This window comes from Thermobia domestica, chromosome 16 (genome assembly GCF_964235325.1).
Source record: "Thermobia domestica chromosome 16, izTheDome1.hap1.1, whole genome shotgun sequence".
In the NCBI taxonomy this organism is placed as follows: domain Eukaryota; kingdom Metazoa; phylum Arthropoda; class Insecta; order Zygentoma; family Lepismatidae; genus Thermobia; species Thermobia domestica.
The window spans coordinates 34,178,446-34,195,168 of record NC_137469.1 but is presented as its reverse complement, the minus strand read 5'-3'; the positions used below and the strand labels follow the sequence as shown (position 1 = coordinate 34,195,168).

The window sequence follows — 16,723 nt, the reverse complement described above, 5'->3', positions numbered from 1 at the left end:
TAGGCCAGCCATCTTGAGTGAGTTTTTCCTGTTTCCCTCATTCACACCAGGCAATTGCCCGGATGGTACCTAACATACAAGTCCCAAGCCGCTTCCTCAATCCATTCTTCCTTTTCTTTCATCGGATAGTGTGCTCACCGAAGGACGTCATCCCTCATATACGTGACCGGCTAAACATGCCGACAGCCCAGAAATCTATTTCCTTCCTTTCCCACAAACGATAAACATAATTACAAAATTGGCTTTGTTTTCATCTGCAGAATGTAATAATATAATCCGCTATCGAACACTATTTTCCTAAAAATCCCCTATTTTTTTTTTTTTTTTTTTGGCAAAATTTTGACCCCCATAACTCTGGATCCCTTCACTTGCATAGGTTGAAATTTAGTGTGTAGACTAAGTAAGACGTGTAGAATCGAATAACACAAACTTTGAAGTCAAAATATCAAAAGTCCTATAACTCCCTATATTTTTGACAAAATTTTGACCCCCATAACTTTGGATCCCTTCACTTGCGCAAGTTGATATTTAGTGTGTAGACTAAGACGTGTAGAATCGAATGACATCAATTCCGAAGTCAAAATATCAAAAGTCCTATAGTCCGTCTCCGACCAAAAGTTCCGCTAACGTAACTTTTGTAAGAACTAACGGCAACTAAAAAAGAACTAATGATACATGTAAACTGATTCGGTATGCCAAGTTCACATATAAAGTTAGCGTACATGTTAACCCTTTGAGTTCCAGTGACATCCACGTGCATGTCATAAAATCCTATAGCACGCACATAAGAAACTAAAATCTGGAACGCAAAGGGTTAATTTTTATTTACATAGAATTTGTATAAAATCGCGGAACTAACGTAACTTTAATAACTAGCGGCTCATATCGAGAAACCTGCGTAAGTTTCTTTGGTACGCCAACATGTGAAGTTAGCGTACCCACCAATGTTTATTTATCTATATATATAAAAGAGAACGCACAAAATCCTTTGTCCGCTCATCACGCTAATACGGCTGAACCGATTTCTTTCATTTTTGGGGGGTTGTTAGGATTTGGACCCTAGATGGTTTTTATCATATCACTTTAATTTTCAATTACCAGTGTCTTGAGATAATTGACCAATCAGGTGTCAATACGTACAAAAAATCCTTTGTTCGCTCATCACGCTAATACGGCTGAACCGATTTCTTTCATTTTTGGGGGGTTGTTAGGATGTGGACCCTAGATGGTTTTTATCATATCACTTTAATTTTCAATTACCAGTGTCTTGAGATAATTGACCATTCAGGTGTCCATACGTACAAATCCTTTGTTATTAGTTCATCATAGGTATAAAAATAAACGTATTTATATGCAACCCGCATGACCCTGTGACTCGGCGGGTTAACATAACTGACAGGCGCTATAAATCACTTGAAAGCGAAAAAGTAAAAATTATCTAAGTAACAAAGTTTATTGCGTTCCGGGATGACCGCAGCGAAGCGGGGCGGGTTAACATAAATGACAGGCGATATAATGTTAACATTTACTGCAATCTACTATGGTTTTTATCATATCACTTGAAAGCGAAAAAGTAAAAATTATCTAATTAACAAGGTTTATTGCGTTCCGGGGTGACCCCAGCGAAGCGGGGTGAACGCTGCTAGTACTCTAATATGTATACAATTGCGGAACTAACGTAACTTTGATAAAAACTAAAAGGAATTATAGAAGAGCTAACGAATCACGTAGTAAAATGTGTTTAAGCTGCTTGGGCACGCCAGCTTAACATATCAAGTCAGCTTACCCACCAAATTTACTTATACTATAATTTGTATAAAATAGCGAAATTGACGGAACTTTTTGTAAGAACTAACGTGAACTAACGAGGAACTAACGATTCATGTAGAGAAATCTGGGAAAACTTGTTAAGCCAAACTTCACATGCGAAGTTGGCCTACCCATTGATTTTTGTGTATAATTTGTATAAAATCGTGGAACTACTGCAACTTTTGTAAGAATTAACGGGAACTAACGAGGAACTAACGGCTCATCTAGATAAAAGTGGGTAAGCTAATTTGGGTAGTAAGTTCACAGACCTCGTAAATGCAATGCAGCGATAGCCACAAAACGAAGTTTTATTGTATTGTAGTACACACACAGTTCGTCACTAATCATTTTGCTATCTAGTAGCGTCTTCGAATTTCTTTTCCATGATTCATTTTATATAAACTATATGTTTGCAATTTCCCGAAATAATAGAAATTGTATTTATTTGCTCATAAAAAAAGAATTGATTCAAGTTATTTGTTTAAAAGATTGCATATAAATCTGAGAATAAAAATAAAAGTTACAAAAAATGCGTTGCATAAGGAAGACGAAACACCCGCTTCTACCCCCTTGTCACTTCCATAAACTTCTACCCCCTTTAAGACTGAACCTCTCCCCACTTGTCGCGTTATATAATATGTGAATGACTCCTAGGGGATGCGCACCCATGTCTGAGATGTTGAAATTACAAAAAATTATAAACTCTATTGACATCTATTTATAATAGTTGATTGAAAATAAAGCGTGTCTAGCTATTGGTTTCCTCATTTGGCATTATGACTGTTTATTACGTTACATTTAGCTATAATTCTACTAAACCCAGTAATTCAAGTCTTTGTATCGGGCTATATTCAAGCTTTCTTTCAGAAACTTGTCTGGGGAGGCAAATAAAAATGTGACGGAGTAACATGTAAGTACAATTTAATTTACCTTAGCTCCGAGAGATGGTTCACCAACTCCGGAAGAGTACCTGAAAGAAACATTTCTTCTATTAGCTCCCGGTATAAGTATGCGGGAGTTTATAGTTTCACCCCAGGTTTATGTATGTATGTGGTAAATTATCCTCGGTAACTATTGGCTGGATAAAATATCCATCATCTGAGGAATAAAGATTGCTACATTTGGTTACTGCGCTCGAGAAGGGAAAAGCTAGGTACAACTTGTATGTGGTACTTTATTTCTCGGTAATTTCTGGCCAGATATGAACAAAATTTGCTGAGAAATTAGCTCATTGTCTAAGGAATAAAGCTCGCTATATTTGGTAGAGAATTCGGCCAAGGCCAGACGCGACTCGACTTGTATGTGGTACTTTATTTTCCAGGTAATTACAGGTCGGAACCGAACCAAATTTGATGGGCAAGTAGTACATCGTGTAAGAAATAATGATTGCTATATTTGAGGCTGTGTTCTGACAGAGACAGACTCGGCTCGACTTGTATGTGGGACTTTATTTTCTAGGTAATTACTGGCCGGATCCGAACCAAATTTGATTGGCAAGTAGTCCATCGTCCAAGAAATAATGGTTTCTATATTTGATGGCTGTGCTTGGCCAGAAACAGGCTCGGCTCGTAATCTACAACACAGTTTTCATGCCTGTGCAACATAGTTTTCAAAGTCAATAACAATAATAAATACCTAGGAACATCCACGAAATAACAACGCTTGAATGAGATGAATGATTTCTATTCGAAATGAAATAACAAAGAAATTTATAAAGATGAATTGGTGTAGGACTTACTTTAAAAATAAAATAAAATAAAATAAGACGACAACAACTACGACGAAAAGCTCCTTTATTTCAGGTTAAGCCCTCTCAGGTCAAATAAACAGCACTGCGCGAATGTAAAAACAGTACCATAAGACGGGGTTACTTTGCACAAGATTTAAGCAATTTTAAAGAAAATCGCATATAACTTACAAACGTAATGATTCAGAATACTGTATTTTAAACATATAATAGCTAAATATATAAGGAAAACATTATTGCAAGTTATACATTCAGTAAACATTCATTAGTAAACATTCAGTACGACCATAGCTATTGAAATATAAACTTTGGTGCAAAGTAACCCCGTAGTTGGGGTTACTTTGCACAACATACAAAAAAAAAAAAAAAAAGTATGTTCAACATACGAACATAACGTTTCTGTGCAATGTTTTCCCTTCAGTATTTATACATTTTACTTTCTACACAAAACTATACAGTCTACAAATATTGATATTAGAATGAGGATACCGGTAACGATACTTAATATGTATTACCAATATTTGTAAAGAAAATTATGTATTTTCTGGTATCGGCACAAGACCATATATGGATGGTCTCACGCCAAAGTGAACCAACTCCAAATTTCTATTTCTTGAGTTAAACATGGGAATAAGTTGTAAATTATGTAGTCTTTCTTATGCCAAAATGAACCAAGCTATTTTGTAAAATGATATTTTTTTACGATAGGATTTTTGTTTGGCATGGGGTTAGCAACACTGGGTTTAGGGTGACAGAACGAACTATCTACACAAACAAGATGGCTTCTCCGGGAGTTAGTTCAAAACGAACGCTGAGAAATGTTCGCGTTAATTATACAGATGAAGACGATTCTGACATAAGTTGTGGATCCTCAGATGTCTATAAACCAGATTCTAATGCGGGAAGGTCTGAGACAGGCAGGCATATTTTGTTTATTGGTCAAATAAGATCAACAGAGTAATATTGTGTTTCTTATCCTGTGTTATGAATTCGAGTTAAATTCTTCAGATGCCAAAGTGAACTAACTTTAAAAAACAGTTTGCGAACGCTCGTGTGAGTGACATATTAGATGTATAACAGTATGGCAAATCTCGCAAGTATATTACACACTAGATGTTAAAATTATTGAGTATTAGTGACCAAATATGGAATAGTATACTTATTTCCAGAGCAATTTGTATTGAGCATATTTGCATTGTTGTTTGGCATGTCATGAGTAGGCCTATTATCACTTTTCATCAGTTCAAAGTAAAAGAGATGGATCATAGCAATAAATGGAACTCTCAGAATCCTGATGTATGAGCAACTGACGAAACAATAAGAGTATTACAAGGCTCAACCTGACCCATGACCCGAGTAGCTGTTTGACCCGACTCGAAGCTTAAAAGCTTGGCCTGACCCGTAACACGAGTACATCTGACCCAACCCGACCCGTGACCCGAGTTACTCTGACCCAACCCGTGATCCGAGTTAGAAAGACCAGATCCGTGACCCGAGTTTCCCTGACCCGATTCGACCCGTTTGAGAGCACTAATTAGTACACAGGGAACGTTGACAGTATTCTACTTTCTGCGAGTTAGAACAGACTTTTGAAAATATAACTCGCACAAACTAGATTACTGTCAGCGTTCTCTCTTTGTATCAGTGGCAAACAAAATACCAAAGTCTTATGCCATAGTGAACTAAGTTACAATTTGTACTAATATTATTGTATTTTGCACTATTATTTTGTTGTTACGCACTTAATATTCATCGTAGTTAAAAGATCAATATTTGTATCAAAAGATAGAAATAAAGCTATATTTTCAAGTGTTATGTAGATTTTTTGAAACAACTAAATCTTTAAGCCTCGATTTCTCGAAGAGCTGTTTCTGGTGGTTGGTTCACTTTGGAATGAGACCATCCATATGTTAGCACAAAAATGCCAACTCAGGAACAGAAAAAAAAAAAAATCCCCGTAAACTGATTTGCCTCGGTTATTCCTTATGTCCAAGAATATCATCCCAACCGTAATCAGTGGTGATTTATGGGGTTTGGGACTTTCAGGCTGAAGCCCACCCAAAATACATGATTTCTTTTTTAAAAAATCTAATGTTAGTCATTCCTATGCGTATAAGCTTCAAGCCCTTCCCAAAAGTCTAGTGATTTCTTAAAAAAAAAAAAAAAAAGCCTTTGTAAGGAAACCCCCTCAAACTATTTTTCTGGATCCGCCACTGTTCATAATGTATTTTCCAACAAGAACTTCATTCAAACATCTACCTAAATAGAAAATTTACCTAAATTTAGAGTGCAGGAGGTTCCTGTAGTAATCATTTCCTATCTAAGCGGTATTTAGGACCGGTGCAAAGTAACCCCGAGTAGAGGCTGAAGCCGCCTTCTCCGTTTTATTTTTTTTATGACTTTAAAACGTTTCACATTTCAATTTCAAGTATTGCATCAAAGTCCCATTATACACAGTAATATTCTAAGAAACTGACTTAACTTTGACGGAAATTCTTGTACGTGATATCTTTCAAATTTTGGCGGAATTTACAGTGACTGCTTTTCATACCTTTACAACAACAAACCTTCCGGGTAATTAGAACTGATGTTAACCCCCAATATTATAACCAAAACACAGTTAGATGTTCTCTCTTACGATGGCAGTTGCCACCTCCTCTTTACAAGTCATGGTTTTACTGACAGAGGACTGTGAAACTCTCTTCATATTTTGTGCAAAGTAACCCCTGATGTGCAAAGTACCGAAAGTTATAAAGTTTTCTACAACTTCCAATTTTTCTATGAATATACTGTAAGGACGGAAAAAGGGATCAAGGTGGTGGCCATACAGATAAGCACATGAGTGTTAAACTCTCACTTTTTTTTCTATTTTCATTTATAAACAATTTTACTTTTAAACATTTTTAATATAAAGGTAATCATGAAAGTTGTAAAGGTCTGTATTCAATTAACCCTCACAACCTGAGTTTAATGCGAACGGAGATAAGGAGAAGGCCAGTTGTTGGTGTGGATATATCCAACATACTATCTGGTTGTAGCAGTTCAGTTACACCGTGAACTTGCGTAAGGACAGAATGGGACCTCCACATAACGTAATAAGGGCGTGTATGCTGTACGAGTTCAAACTGTGGTCAAACGCCGCTGCAGCGGGGCGGAAGATATGCCAGGTCTTTGGTGAGGGTGTCGTGACTACGCGGACAGTGCAGTGGTGGTTTAATAAGCTTAAGGACGGTGACGAAACACTCGAAGACGCACCGCGTGCCGGAAGATCAACACGTGGAAAATGAAGATCATGTACAAAATGAAGATCTTCAGGTAACAATTGAGGTGAACAGTGGCAAGACATGTGAGGAACTGGGACTACAATGTGAATGGAGAAACCATTCGGCAGCAACTCTATCAACTTGGGAAGCACTACAAGTTTGGTCGATGGACCCCACATGATTTGACTCCGGGCCGGAAGGCAACAAGAGCAGACACCTGTGTTTCTTTGCTGTCTCGTCTGAGGAAGGAGCCATTTCTGGACAGGATGTTGACATGTGATGAGAAGTGGGTCTGTACAAAGCTCCACGGCGCTGTCATTATTGATTAGAATCCCAAGAATTGGTTCCGAAAGCCAAAACCAGCACTGCACCAGAAGGTCCTCCTGTGTGTTTGGTTGACTGCTCGCCGCATCGTGCATCAGGAACTGCTACCAGCTGGTCAGAGCATCAATGCAACTGTGCACTGTCAGCAGTTGAGCCGTGTTCAAGAAAAACTCAAAACTCTGGAGCCAGCACTTCTTAATCGCAAAAGAATCCTCCTGTTATAGGACAACGCTAAGCCCCACGTGGCTAGGATGACCTGAGACACCATTTTACGTCTTCGATGGGAAACACTATTGCATTCCCATAATCCCCGGACATCGCACTGTCCGATTATCACCTGTTCCATTCCTTGGACAATCACCTTACAGGACGCCAGTTCAAATCCCTAGTAGAGTTGCAAAATGCACTTGATACCTTCTTCGTTTCACTGCCCACCAAGTTCTACCGCGATGGAATCCATGACCTTCCAGAACGTTGGCAGAAAGTCGTCGATGGCGATGGGCATTATTTTTGATCTTCCAGGTACGTCGTAGGTGACATATCGATGTTCGAAGGTGGTAGGTGAAAAAGCGACACAATTTTCTTGGTTACCTTTATAGTTAACAATTTTACTTTTAGACATTTTTAATAGTTTCTTACAATCTTTAAGATACTAGAACTATTGAAATATCTCTTGCGCGTCTACCTCCGATTATTTCTTACAATTTTTACGGTTAATTATTTTATTCAGAACCAGCTATTCGTCCTCGTTGATAAGCCATTTTGATCGCAACTTTTAAATCAATTCTAATACTGAAATAATTTTAGTGGTCAACTCGACCTGACTTGCGACTATAACGATAAATACCCAAAAAATATAATAGAAGGGCGAAAATACATATTCCTACGATATTGAATCCATATAACAGACTACTTCTAGCTATCTATTATCGTCTTTCTTTATGGCGATCAGTGTAGAAAAAAAAAAAATGCTCGTTAAATTTGAGCATATAAAGGGATATAAATGAGGGCATTTTCTTTTGACAATAATGAACCTGGGATAAAAATGAGGACATTCTATTTTAATAATAATAAACTAGGGATAAAAATGAGGACATTCTATTTTGATAATAATGAACTACGTCCTAGTAGTAATGGAGGAGTCATTATGGGTGATTCCCTGAATACTAGAAGTACGTTTTTTCTGTTTTTTCTTTTTTCAGGATTACGAAACTCTTAAGGATCGATATAAGAAGTGACGTACACTAAGGAATTACATTTGGAAATATAGAAAACGCTTCACGCACGCTTTTTTTGTTGAGTTAAAAAGCTGTATATCACCCCCGAGTAAAAATATAATTTAAAAAAAAAGCTGTACAAGAATGGCAGAAAAGTTACAAAAACAATAAGATTACCCAGTGGGATTCGAACCAGGTTCAAAAGTACTGCATCACCACAAAAATGAACTCCGCTATTGAAACAACAAAGTTTTGTCTCCAGTTGTATTGATAGATAATGAACTTCTGAACAACCCTTCTCTTTTTCATTTTTCTTTGAAGGTCAAAAAATGTGTGGGTTTTCTTTAAGAAAATTTTCTGCATTTGCTAAAATATTATTTTGTTTTAAAAGTATCCTTACCTTAAGTAATAAAAGACAGGCTGAGTGTTCAAATAGTAAACTGTGAGCTGTGTTCGGAAATCTTATTTTTTCCCCATTATTTCCTCTCCTATTACTTCGAATGCGTTGTTGAAAGACTGACAATTTTAAGGAACTTAGAAAAATTCAGTCTTGCAATTATGTTTTGGAGAAGTGTACATAAAGCCGAATTCTATTTATTAGGTAAAAAAAGAGAAGTAAAAGAGAAAATTATCAAACTATGCACGAAACCATGAAAAAGACTAAAATCCGCAATAACAAATAGCTTTCACGATTCATATTGATTATTTTTTCCGCGAAGAAAGTAAAACATAATAATAAAAGCACTACTTTTGTGTGATTTTCAATATATAATTCTAAATATGCATTTGTATACAAATTCTGACCCTAGTAGTAATAATGTGTAAGAGAATGTTACATGTTCTTATGTTCTTTATAATAATATAAGTGCTCTATATATGGGCAACTAATTTTTTAAAATAATTTTCTATTATTATAAAGAATAATTATCGGTATATCTTACCTATAACCTAGATACTTATTTTTTTTAGGATAAAGATAATTGAAGTTTAACAACATAAGGGTATTCTCATTAATATACCAGTTACGATTCACACTTAAGAAGTACTTAATTTTTGAATTAGTGATCTAAAAAGTTGAACAATAATTATCCCAAGTTGGGACTGGAATATGGTGTACTGTTACTGTGAAATATGAGAAATAAATGACGTTATTTGAAGAGACTTTATGTTATTAGCTAACATTAGCATTCTGTTCCTACGAATTTAGTAATAATCAATTAATTAATTTTCCGTTGCTGATTACTTACGAAAATAGCTACCGGATTAACTTCCCGTTACTGAGAATATGTGAAAGAGATAACGCTATAACTTTCCTTTGGAGAGGATTAACGTAAATAGCTGACGTATTAACATTCCATTGCTCATATATATGTTGTTTAAAAAGTATCCCGAACCTTTTTTCTCCTGTGTAAACCAATGAAGTGCGGGAGGCTTTCTTCATTGTATCTTTAGAGGGGACACGCATGCGCAGTCGTGAATTTTTTTCCCGCCCACAGATAGCGTCAGTCGCTATTAGTCGGCCAACGAGTGAAAACGTGAAGTGAGTGTTCATCGGATTTCAGTGTTTTGTAAAATGAAAGAAAAGCTTAAGCAGGGATAGTGCATCAAATTTTGCTAAAAGCTTGGCGATACCCAAGCGGAAATCAGTCAATCGGATCGGTACACTTAATTTTGAACGAAAATTAGGGGAAGAAGAGAGTGTCCGCGAAATTTGATTCAGACTATCATCGCCACGCCAAATACAATATTTCTGTGTGTCGTCAGACTCCCTATTCACTCGACATGGCTCCGTGTGACTTTTGGTTATTTTCCCAAGCTAAAAATACCACTAAAAGAGACCTGATTTGAGTCAAGAGAAGACATCATGCAGAATATGACTGCACGGTTGCTCACCATTCCATAAAAAATGCGTTCTAGAAGTGTTTCCAATAAAGGCGGAAGCGCTAGGAGAAGTGTGTGCATTACCAAGGAGACTATTTTGAAAGAGAATAGTGTTTCGGATTTCCAAATCAATAAATGTATTTTTGCCAACTAAAAGTTCGATACTTTTTGAACACACCTCGTATAAAAACTTTACATTATACTTTAGCACAGATATAATCTGATACTTTTTGTTACTCGTAGGACACATTATAGGTCACGGAATATTTTACAAATTACATTGTGCGTAATGAGCAGAAGCATCAAAATAAAACAATGTTGAACATCTTTATTGGTACGTAAAGAACTGTATTTTTCATTTTTATTATTTACATACGGTAATCACAATAAACAGTGCTTTACTCTTGGATACTTCGTGCTGTATTTGACACACATACAAGACAATTATAAGGTAAAATCATACGGTTCGAACGCTTTTCTGAATTTCTGAACCAAAGCCATCTCCTCTTCTTTGGAGATTTTGCAATCCTTCCAGTCGGCTCTTTCAGGCATTCCTAATATAGATTCACTGGCAAGGACATCTCTGGAAAAATAAATAAACAAATAAATAAGCGCATTCAGCTCGGTGTTATAGATTTAAGAGTGTATAACATAACGTTTCATATAAATCACTGCATATACGACTTTTAGTCCTTGTTTTATATAACATTCTGATTTCATCTACAGGTTTGTATGATTTTATAAATTTCTTGAGAGAGATTGGAAAGATTGGAGAGAGATTGGAAAGCGCTAGCGGGTACTATGAAGTAGAAAATTTACGTAACAATGGAAAATACAGCAATCTTGAAACTTGGAGGCAAGGAAAAATTAAAAACTTGCAACAAAATTTAAAAAAAAAATTAAAAAATTATTAGAAAACATTTACACGTGTATAACCTACATATTTCTTAAGTACAGATATTTTGAAATGAATCAGTGAAAATAAATTTATGTCATAGCGATATGGACTTACTACTACTGAATTACGTACTTAACAACATATAACCTTATGTCCAGTTTGTTCTCATTAAAAGCAATTCTGATTATTGATATACACTCACATCTAAAGGATATGCTTTTCAACTTACAAAGAATGAAAAAGTGGCTTGACTGGACCGAGACTCGAACCCGGGTTCTCCGGCATACCGTACCGATGCGTTAACCACTGCGCCACCCAATCCGCTTCCCAGAACAGCCAAACACTTTCTCACTCCTGCAGTCGGTGCTCTCTACTCAGACCACAGACTTGTACCACAGCCTAAGCTGCCGTGCTTGGACAATCCAGTGTCCATATATTGAGAACACCTTTAATGGTTTGATTTCATATATATTTAATCAACAACCGATTAAAAAGCACCGACTACACGAGTGAGAGAGTGTTTGGCTGTTCTGGGTGGCGTAGTGATTAACGCATCGGCACGGTATGCCGGAGATCCCGGTCCAGTCAAACCACTTTTTCACTCTTTGTAAGTTGTTGAATTCGCACCTACAGAGGATTCTGGTGTGTAAAATAAATCGGTTGTTTCCTCCTTTCATTAATATATATAATATGTCTTTCGCTTTACGTGATATTTGCTCCTGATTAAAAGTACTGACGTATTTCACGGTTTTATATCTAACCTGGCCATTTTCTCACTTTGATATACAGGGTGTATCAAGCAGGACTTTACAATTTTGAAAAAAACATATTAATTTATTCATTTATCTTACATACATGGTTTTGGTGTCATTTTGTAGCAAAATAAATCAAGTTTTGACTCACGTAGTACACTAATTCAGAAACAAGCCACTGCAAGCGCCAGCGGCAGTTGGGGCGAAGATGGCTTCCTTTACTGGTCCCGAGCGTGCTAGCTGTGTGTTTTGGTTTGAAGAATCCAAGTCTGTGACAACTGTGCAACGTAATTTTCGCACAAAGTATGGTAAAGATTCTCCCAGTAGGCCTACTATTTATCAGTGGCATAAGTGTTTTATTGGAACTGGATGTTTGGTAAGACACAACAAATCTTCAGGTTGTCCTCGTACGTCTGAAGATGTTGTAGAACAAAGCTTTGTGAACACTCCTACAAAATGAACTCGGCGTGCTTCTCTACAGCTGGGCGTCTCACATATGACAGTTTGGCGTGTTGTGAGAAAACGGTTGCATCTCAAACCATACAAATTACAAATGATCCAAGAATTAAAATATATTAATAGAGTTGCTCGTACGGAATTTTGTGTGGAAATGCTACATTAGTTGGATGAAGATTTCGCCGCTAGCGCTTGCGGTGGCTTGTTTCTAAACTAGTGTACTACGTGAGTCAAAACTTGATGTATTTTGCCACAAAAGGACACCAAAACCATGTCTGTAAGATAAATGAATAAATTGATATGAGTTTTCAAAGTTGTAAAGTTCTTTTTGATACACCTTGTATTTCTTAAGGACAGATATTTTTTACATAAATTAGTGGAAATAAATTTGTGTTATAGTGATACACAAACTATAGCGTGTGGACATACTGCCGAATTACGTACATAAGTTTAGTAACATATAATAAGTCCAGTTTGTTCTCATTAAAAGCAATCCCATAATATATTTATCGATATATCATTACATCCAAAGTGTATTCCTTTCACTTTAAGTAGTATTTGTTCTTGATTAAAAGTCCTGACGTATTTCCTGATTCCATATCTAACCTGGCCATTTTCTCAGCATGATATATTTACACCAATCCTTTTTTACTGGGAATGATGGAGCACTCACTTCCGACGCGAAATGTCTCCGATTTGATTCACAATCAAGTTAATTTTGAAGCAAGAAACACCGTGTTTCGGTGATTTTTCGATATTCCCACGTTTTCTATCATATTATTATTCCACGAATTCTTCCACGATTACTCACTCAACTTTATCATCTCCTTTAGCCTAAAGTGCATATCTCTGGAACATTCAACTAAAGAATTAATTTCATTTTAACGAATAACTTCGGAAAATTAATAGAAGGAGTAATATTTATAGTAGAAATATGGAGTATCCAGAACTGTCGAAGTTTAACAGCCGTGTGCACCAACGAAGTTTAAACGAGCGTGTTCACTCAAACGTGTTCAACATTAAACTTTCAAGTTTAAACGTGGTTCCAGGACTTTTGTTGCACCATTGAAAGTCGAAGTTCAGTACATCTCGTTTAAGTAAACTTTGGTCAATTTGTAAAACTGACTCTGATTGGTTGTCGTCTTTTGTCTCGAATCTTCGTTTAACAAAGCAACAAATGAAGAAAGCATACAGCCTGCAAATCCTCTAAGAAGTTTTTGAGAAAATGGTCTGAAAAAAAAAAAAACGAATAAAGTATTTCTTGTGGATTTTTTTCTCAATAGAAATGAATTACGTGACGCTATAGGGCTGTTAATGAAACATGAAGAAAATCGCCAGCATCACATTTGAGAAATTAATCACAACGAACTCAAATTTGGTCCACATGGGCTGAACAATATGAATCATACATCAGCAGGTGTACATACATCAGAACGACTGAACGGACGAACATTCAACTCTATTTTATATATATATATATATATATATATATATATATATATATATATATATATATATATATATATATATAAATAAACGTTATCACACTTACACACTTAAAATCTTTGGTTGTCAATGGCCGCTGGAAATTACACGCCTTATCAAAGTATTCCTGGTCTATACAAATCCTGAACTCTGCTGTTATAAATTTATTATTAACACTTCAGATGTTCTCACCTTCCAAACTGCAGTGGAAAATTCTTCCGAACTCTGTGAAACATCTTCTCCCCTGTAGGTAATTCCACGTAAAAATAAGGAGTGCCAACTGGGGCTATTTGATCAAGTTCTGCATGCGGTGGGAGCTCATCCAATTGGATATTTTCAGAGTCTGCATAATCCTGAAACACGAAAGGTGAAATCAAATGTTTGAACTATTTCAGATACAAAGGTTTATAATGAAACTCTTTAAACAAATAATAATGAGTAAATATAAGACAACATATGAAGAAAAATATTAAATATATAACAAAAAAAAAAAAAAAAAAAAAAAAAAAAAAATTGAAGCGCACAGAAAGAATAATGTAACATGGACGTAGACTAGGTATGTGTATACAAACAATGATTGTGTAAACTGTTTGAGTTTGAAGAATTTGTAACTTCTGAAATGGTCACTGGAGCACATTAGTGGTGTTTGATTTGACCTGATTTTTAGTTTAGCGTTCTTCTCAGTACAGCGAGAATATATGAGATGTGGACCTACTGCTTTATTTATTTGTTTATTAAACAAATTCCCAGATACAACATAACTTTTGCCATTTTACACAGGTAAATGTCAACAAACAGGAAAAACAACAGATAGTGCAAAAATAATATTATTTCACCAAAACTCGTTTAATTGCTCTTTCAAACACCGGGTAGCTCGAAAAAATTGTCCACATCAGTTAAAAAAAAAAAAAAAAAAAAAAAACTGTATAATTGCTAACGTAGGGCGAGCAAAATGGGATAGGTGAGTATTTCGGAAAGAGACACGTAAGGACAGAATATATCGAAACAATAATAACTTTTTTGAGTATTTTGTAGAACCATACACTTATTCACTTTTGGGTTTCTATCTATATATATAAAAGAGAACGTACAAAATCCTTTGTCCGCTCATCACGCTAATACGGCTGAACCAATTTCTTTCATTTTTGGGGGGTTATTAGGATTTGGACCCTAGATGGTTTTTATCATATCACTTTAATTTTTAATTACCAGTGTCTTGAGATAATTGACCATTCAAGTGTCCATAACGTACAAATCCTTTGTTATTAGTTCATCATAGGTAAAAATAAACGTATTTATATGCAACCCGCATGACCGTGTCACTCGGCGGGTTAACATAAATGACAGGCGATATACAGCGGAAAATAGCTTGAATCTTCTGTTTAAAATTTTTTAATTGATTTGCTTATTTTTACAGACACTTTTACAATATGCCAGCACCGGGATGACCGCAGCGAAGCGGGGCGGGTTAACATAAATGACAGGCGATATAATGTTAAGATTTACTGCAATCTTCTATGGTTTTTATCATATCACTTGAAAGCGAAAAAGTAAAAATTATCTAAGTAACAAAGTTTATTGCGTTCCGGGGTGACCGCAGCGAAGCGGGGTGAACGCTGCTAGTCCTTGATATAAACAATAATTAAAAAAAATGTATCGTTAATAACCTTAAGAATCTATGTACAAATGCTCGAACAGATAGGTTCTAACGCTACTACGCAAATTGAGTCCTCTTAATAATAATAATAATAATAATAATAATAATAATAATAATAATAATAATAATAATAATAATAAGTGTTGCAATTGATAGACAAAATAGGTATGAGGGGAAAGCGTGTATTGGTATACAAGCTTGTTCCTCATATCTATCCCGTCCATCAATATAAAACTTGGTACATTCATTTCTTATTCCCTATAGTATTTTTCGAGATACATTTGGATTGACTATTTTTTCCCGGGGCCATTCCAGAGGGGTCAAAGTTGATGGGAGGGATTTCTGGAGGGAATTTTCTCAACATTCTCCCAATTTTCCCTGTTTAAGTACCTTATGGACCCCAATACATAGCACCTCTAGAAAGCTTGTTTCATGCTGAAGAGAATGAACTATAAACCATGACTTTACAATGAACAGTGTTGACGCAATAGCTATTTCATTATGAGTCTACGATTTTCTTTACACTAACAGGGTTAATGGGACCCAGGGACTTACTTCATTGTCCATGGCACCTAATTTTTTATGTATGAACATATCTTTGTTATGTTTATCGAATGGACTAGGTTTGATTTCCATGTCCGGATGACAGGTTCATGTCCCTTCCTTGTGAGAACATAATAGTTAACGTTTATGAATAATGTACTTTCGCTCAGAATTGCATAAGTAAAACAGTAATAGAAAATTGAGTTTTTATAATTAGAGTAGATTTGAGGTAGTTATTTAGTAGCAAGTGAATATAGGAAATATACAATTTTAAGCAAATTTATGATGTAATATCTTTTCACTGAACTGTTACATGACAGTCTCGTGTTAGGAGAACTAAATAACTTCAAGAGCTTATAATGTGCGGGGAAAAGGGACTCGGATTTTTACATATATATCTGCATATATAAAGGATGTTTCAGATAAAACGTCCAGTGCTTATAAATCCGAAACGGCTGAGAATAAAAAGATGAAACAAAAACTGAGATAGGAAAATGTCATAGGGCACATCACACGGTGTTGTTGTGGTGACCCCCAAGGCCCTCCTTCAAGGTGCCTCAGGGGCCAACTTCAAATTTTCAAATGGGAACATGTTTTGAACCATACCTCATTCAATAGTCCTTGAAAAACGAAAAAACTTTTGTAGGAAACAATTTTCGATTTGGGCCACCGTTTCCAAGATGGCCGCAAA

The 16,723-nt window shown here is 35.9% G+C and overlaps 1 protein-coding gene across 2 annotated transcripts in view; it reads right to left on the bottom strand.

Annotated features, from left to right (window-relative positions):
• Positions 1-10,559: 10,559 nt before the first annotated feature.
• LOC145672986 (CWF19-like protein 1) overlaps positions 10,560-16,723 on the bottom strand; it is an 82,373-nt gene continuing 76,209 nt past the window's right edge. For both annotated transcript variants that reach the window (XM_081742274.1, XM_081742273.1), the window contains exons 11-12: positions 14,025-14,185; positions 10,560-10,824 (exon numbers count right to left, since the gene is read on the bottom strand). In XM_081742274.1, coding sequence (XP_081598400.1) covers positions 10,686-10,824; positions 14,025-14,185 — 300 coding nt within the window. In that variant the 3' untranslated portion in view covers positions 10,560-10,685. The remainder of the gene's footprint in view (positions 10,825-14,024; positions 14,186-16,723) is intronic.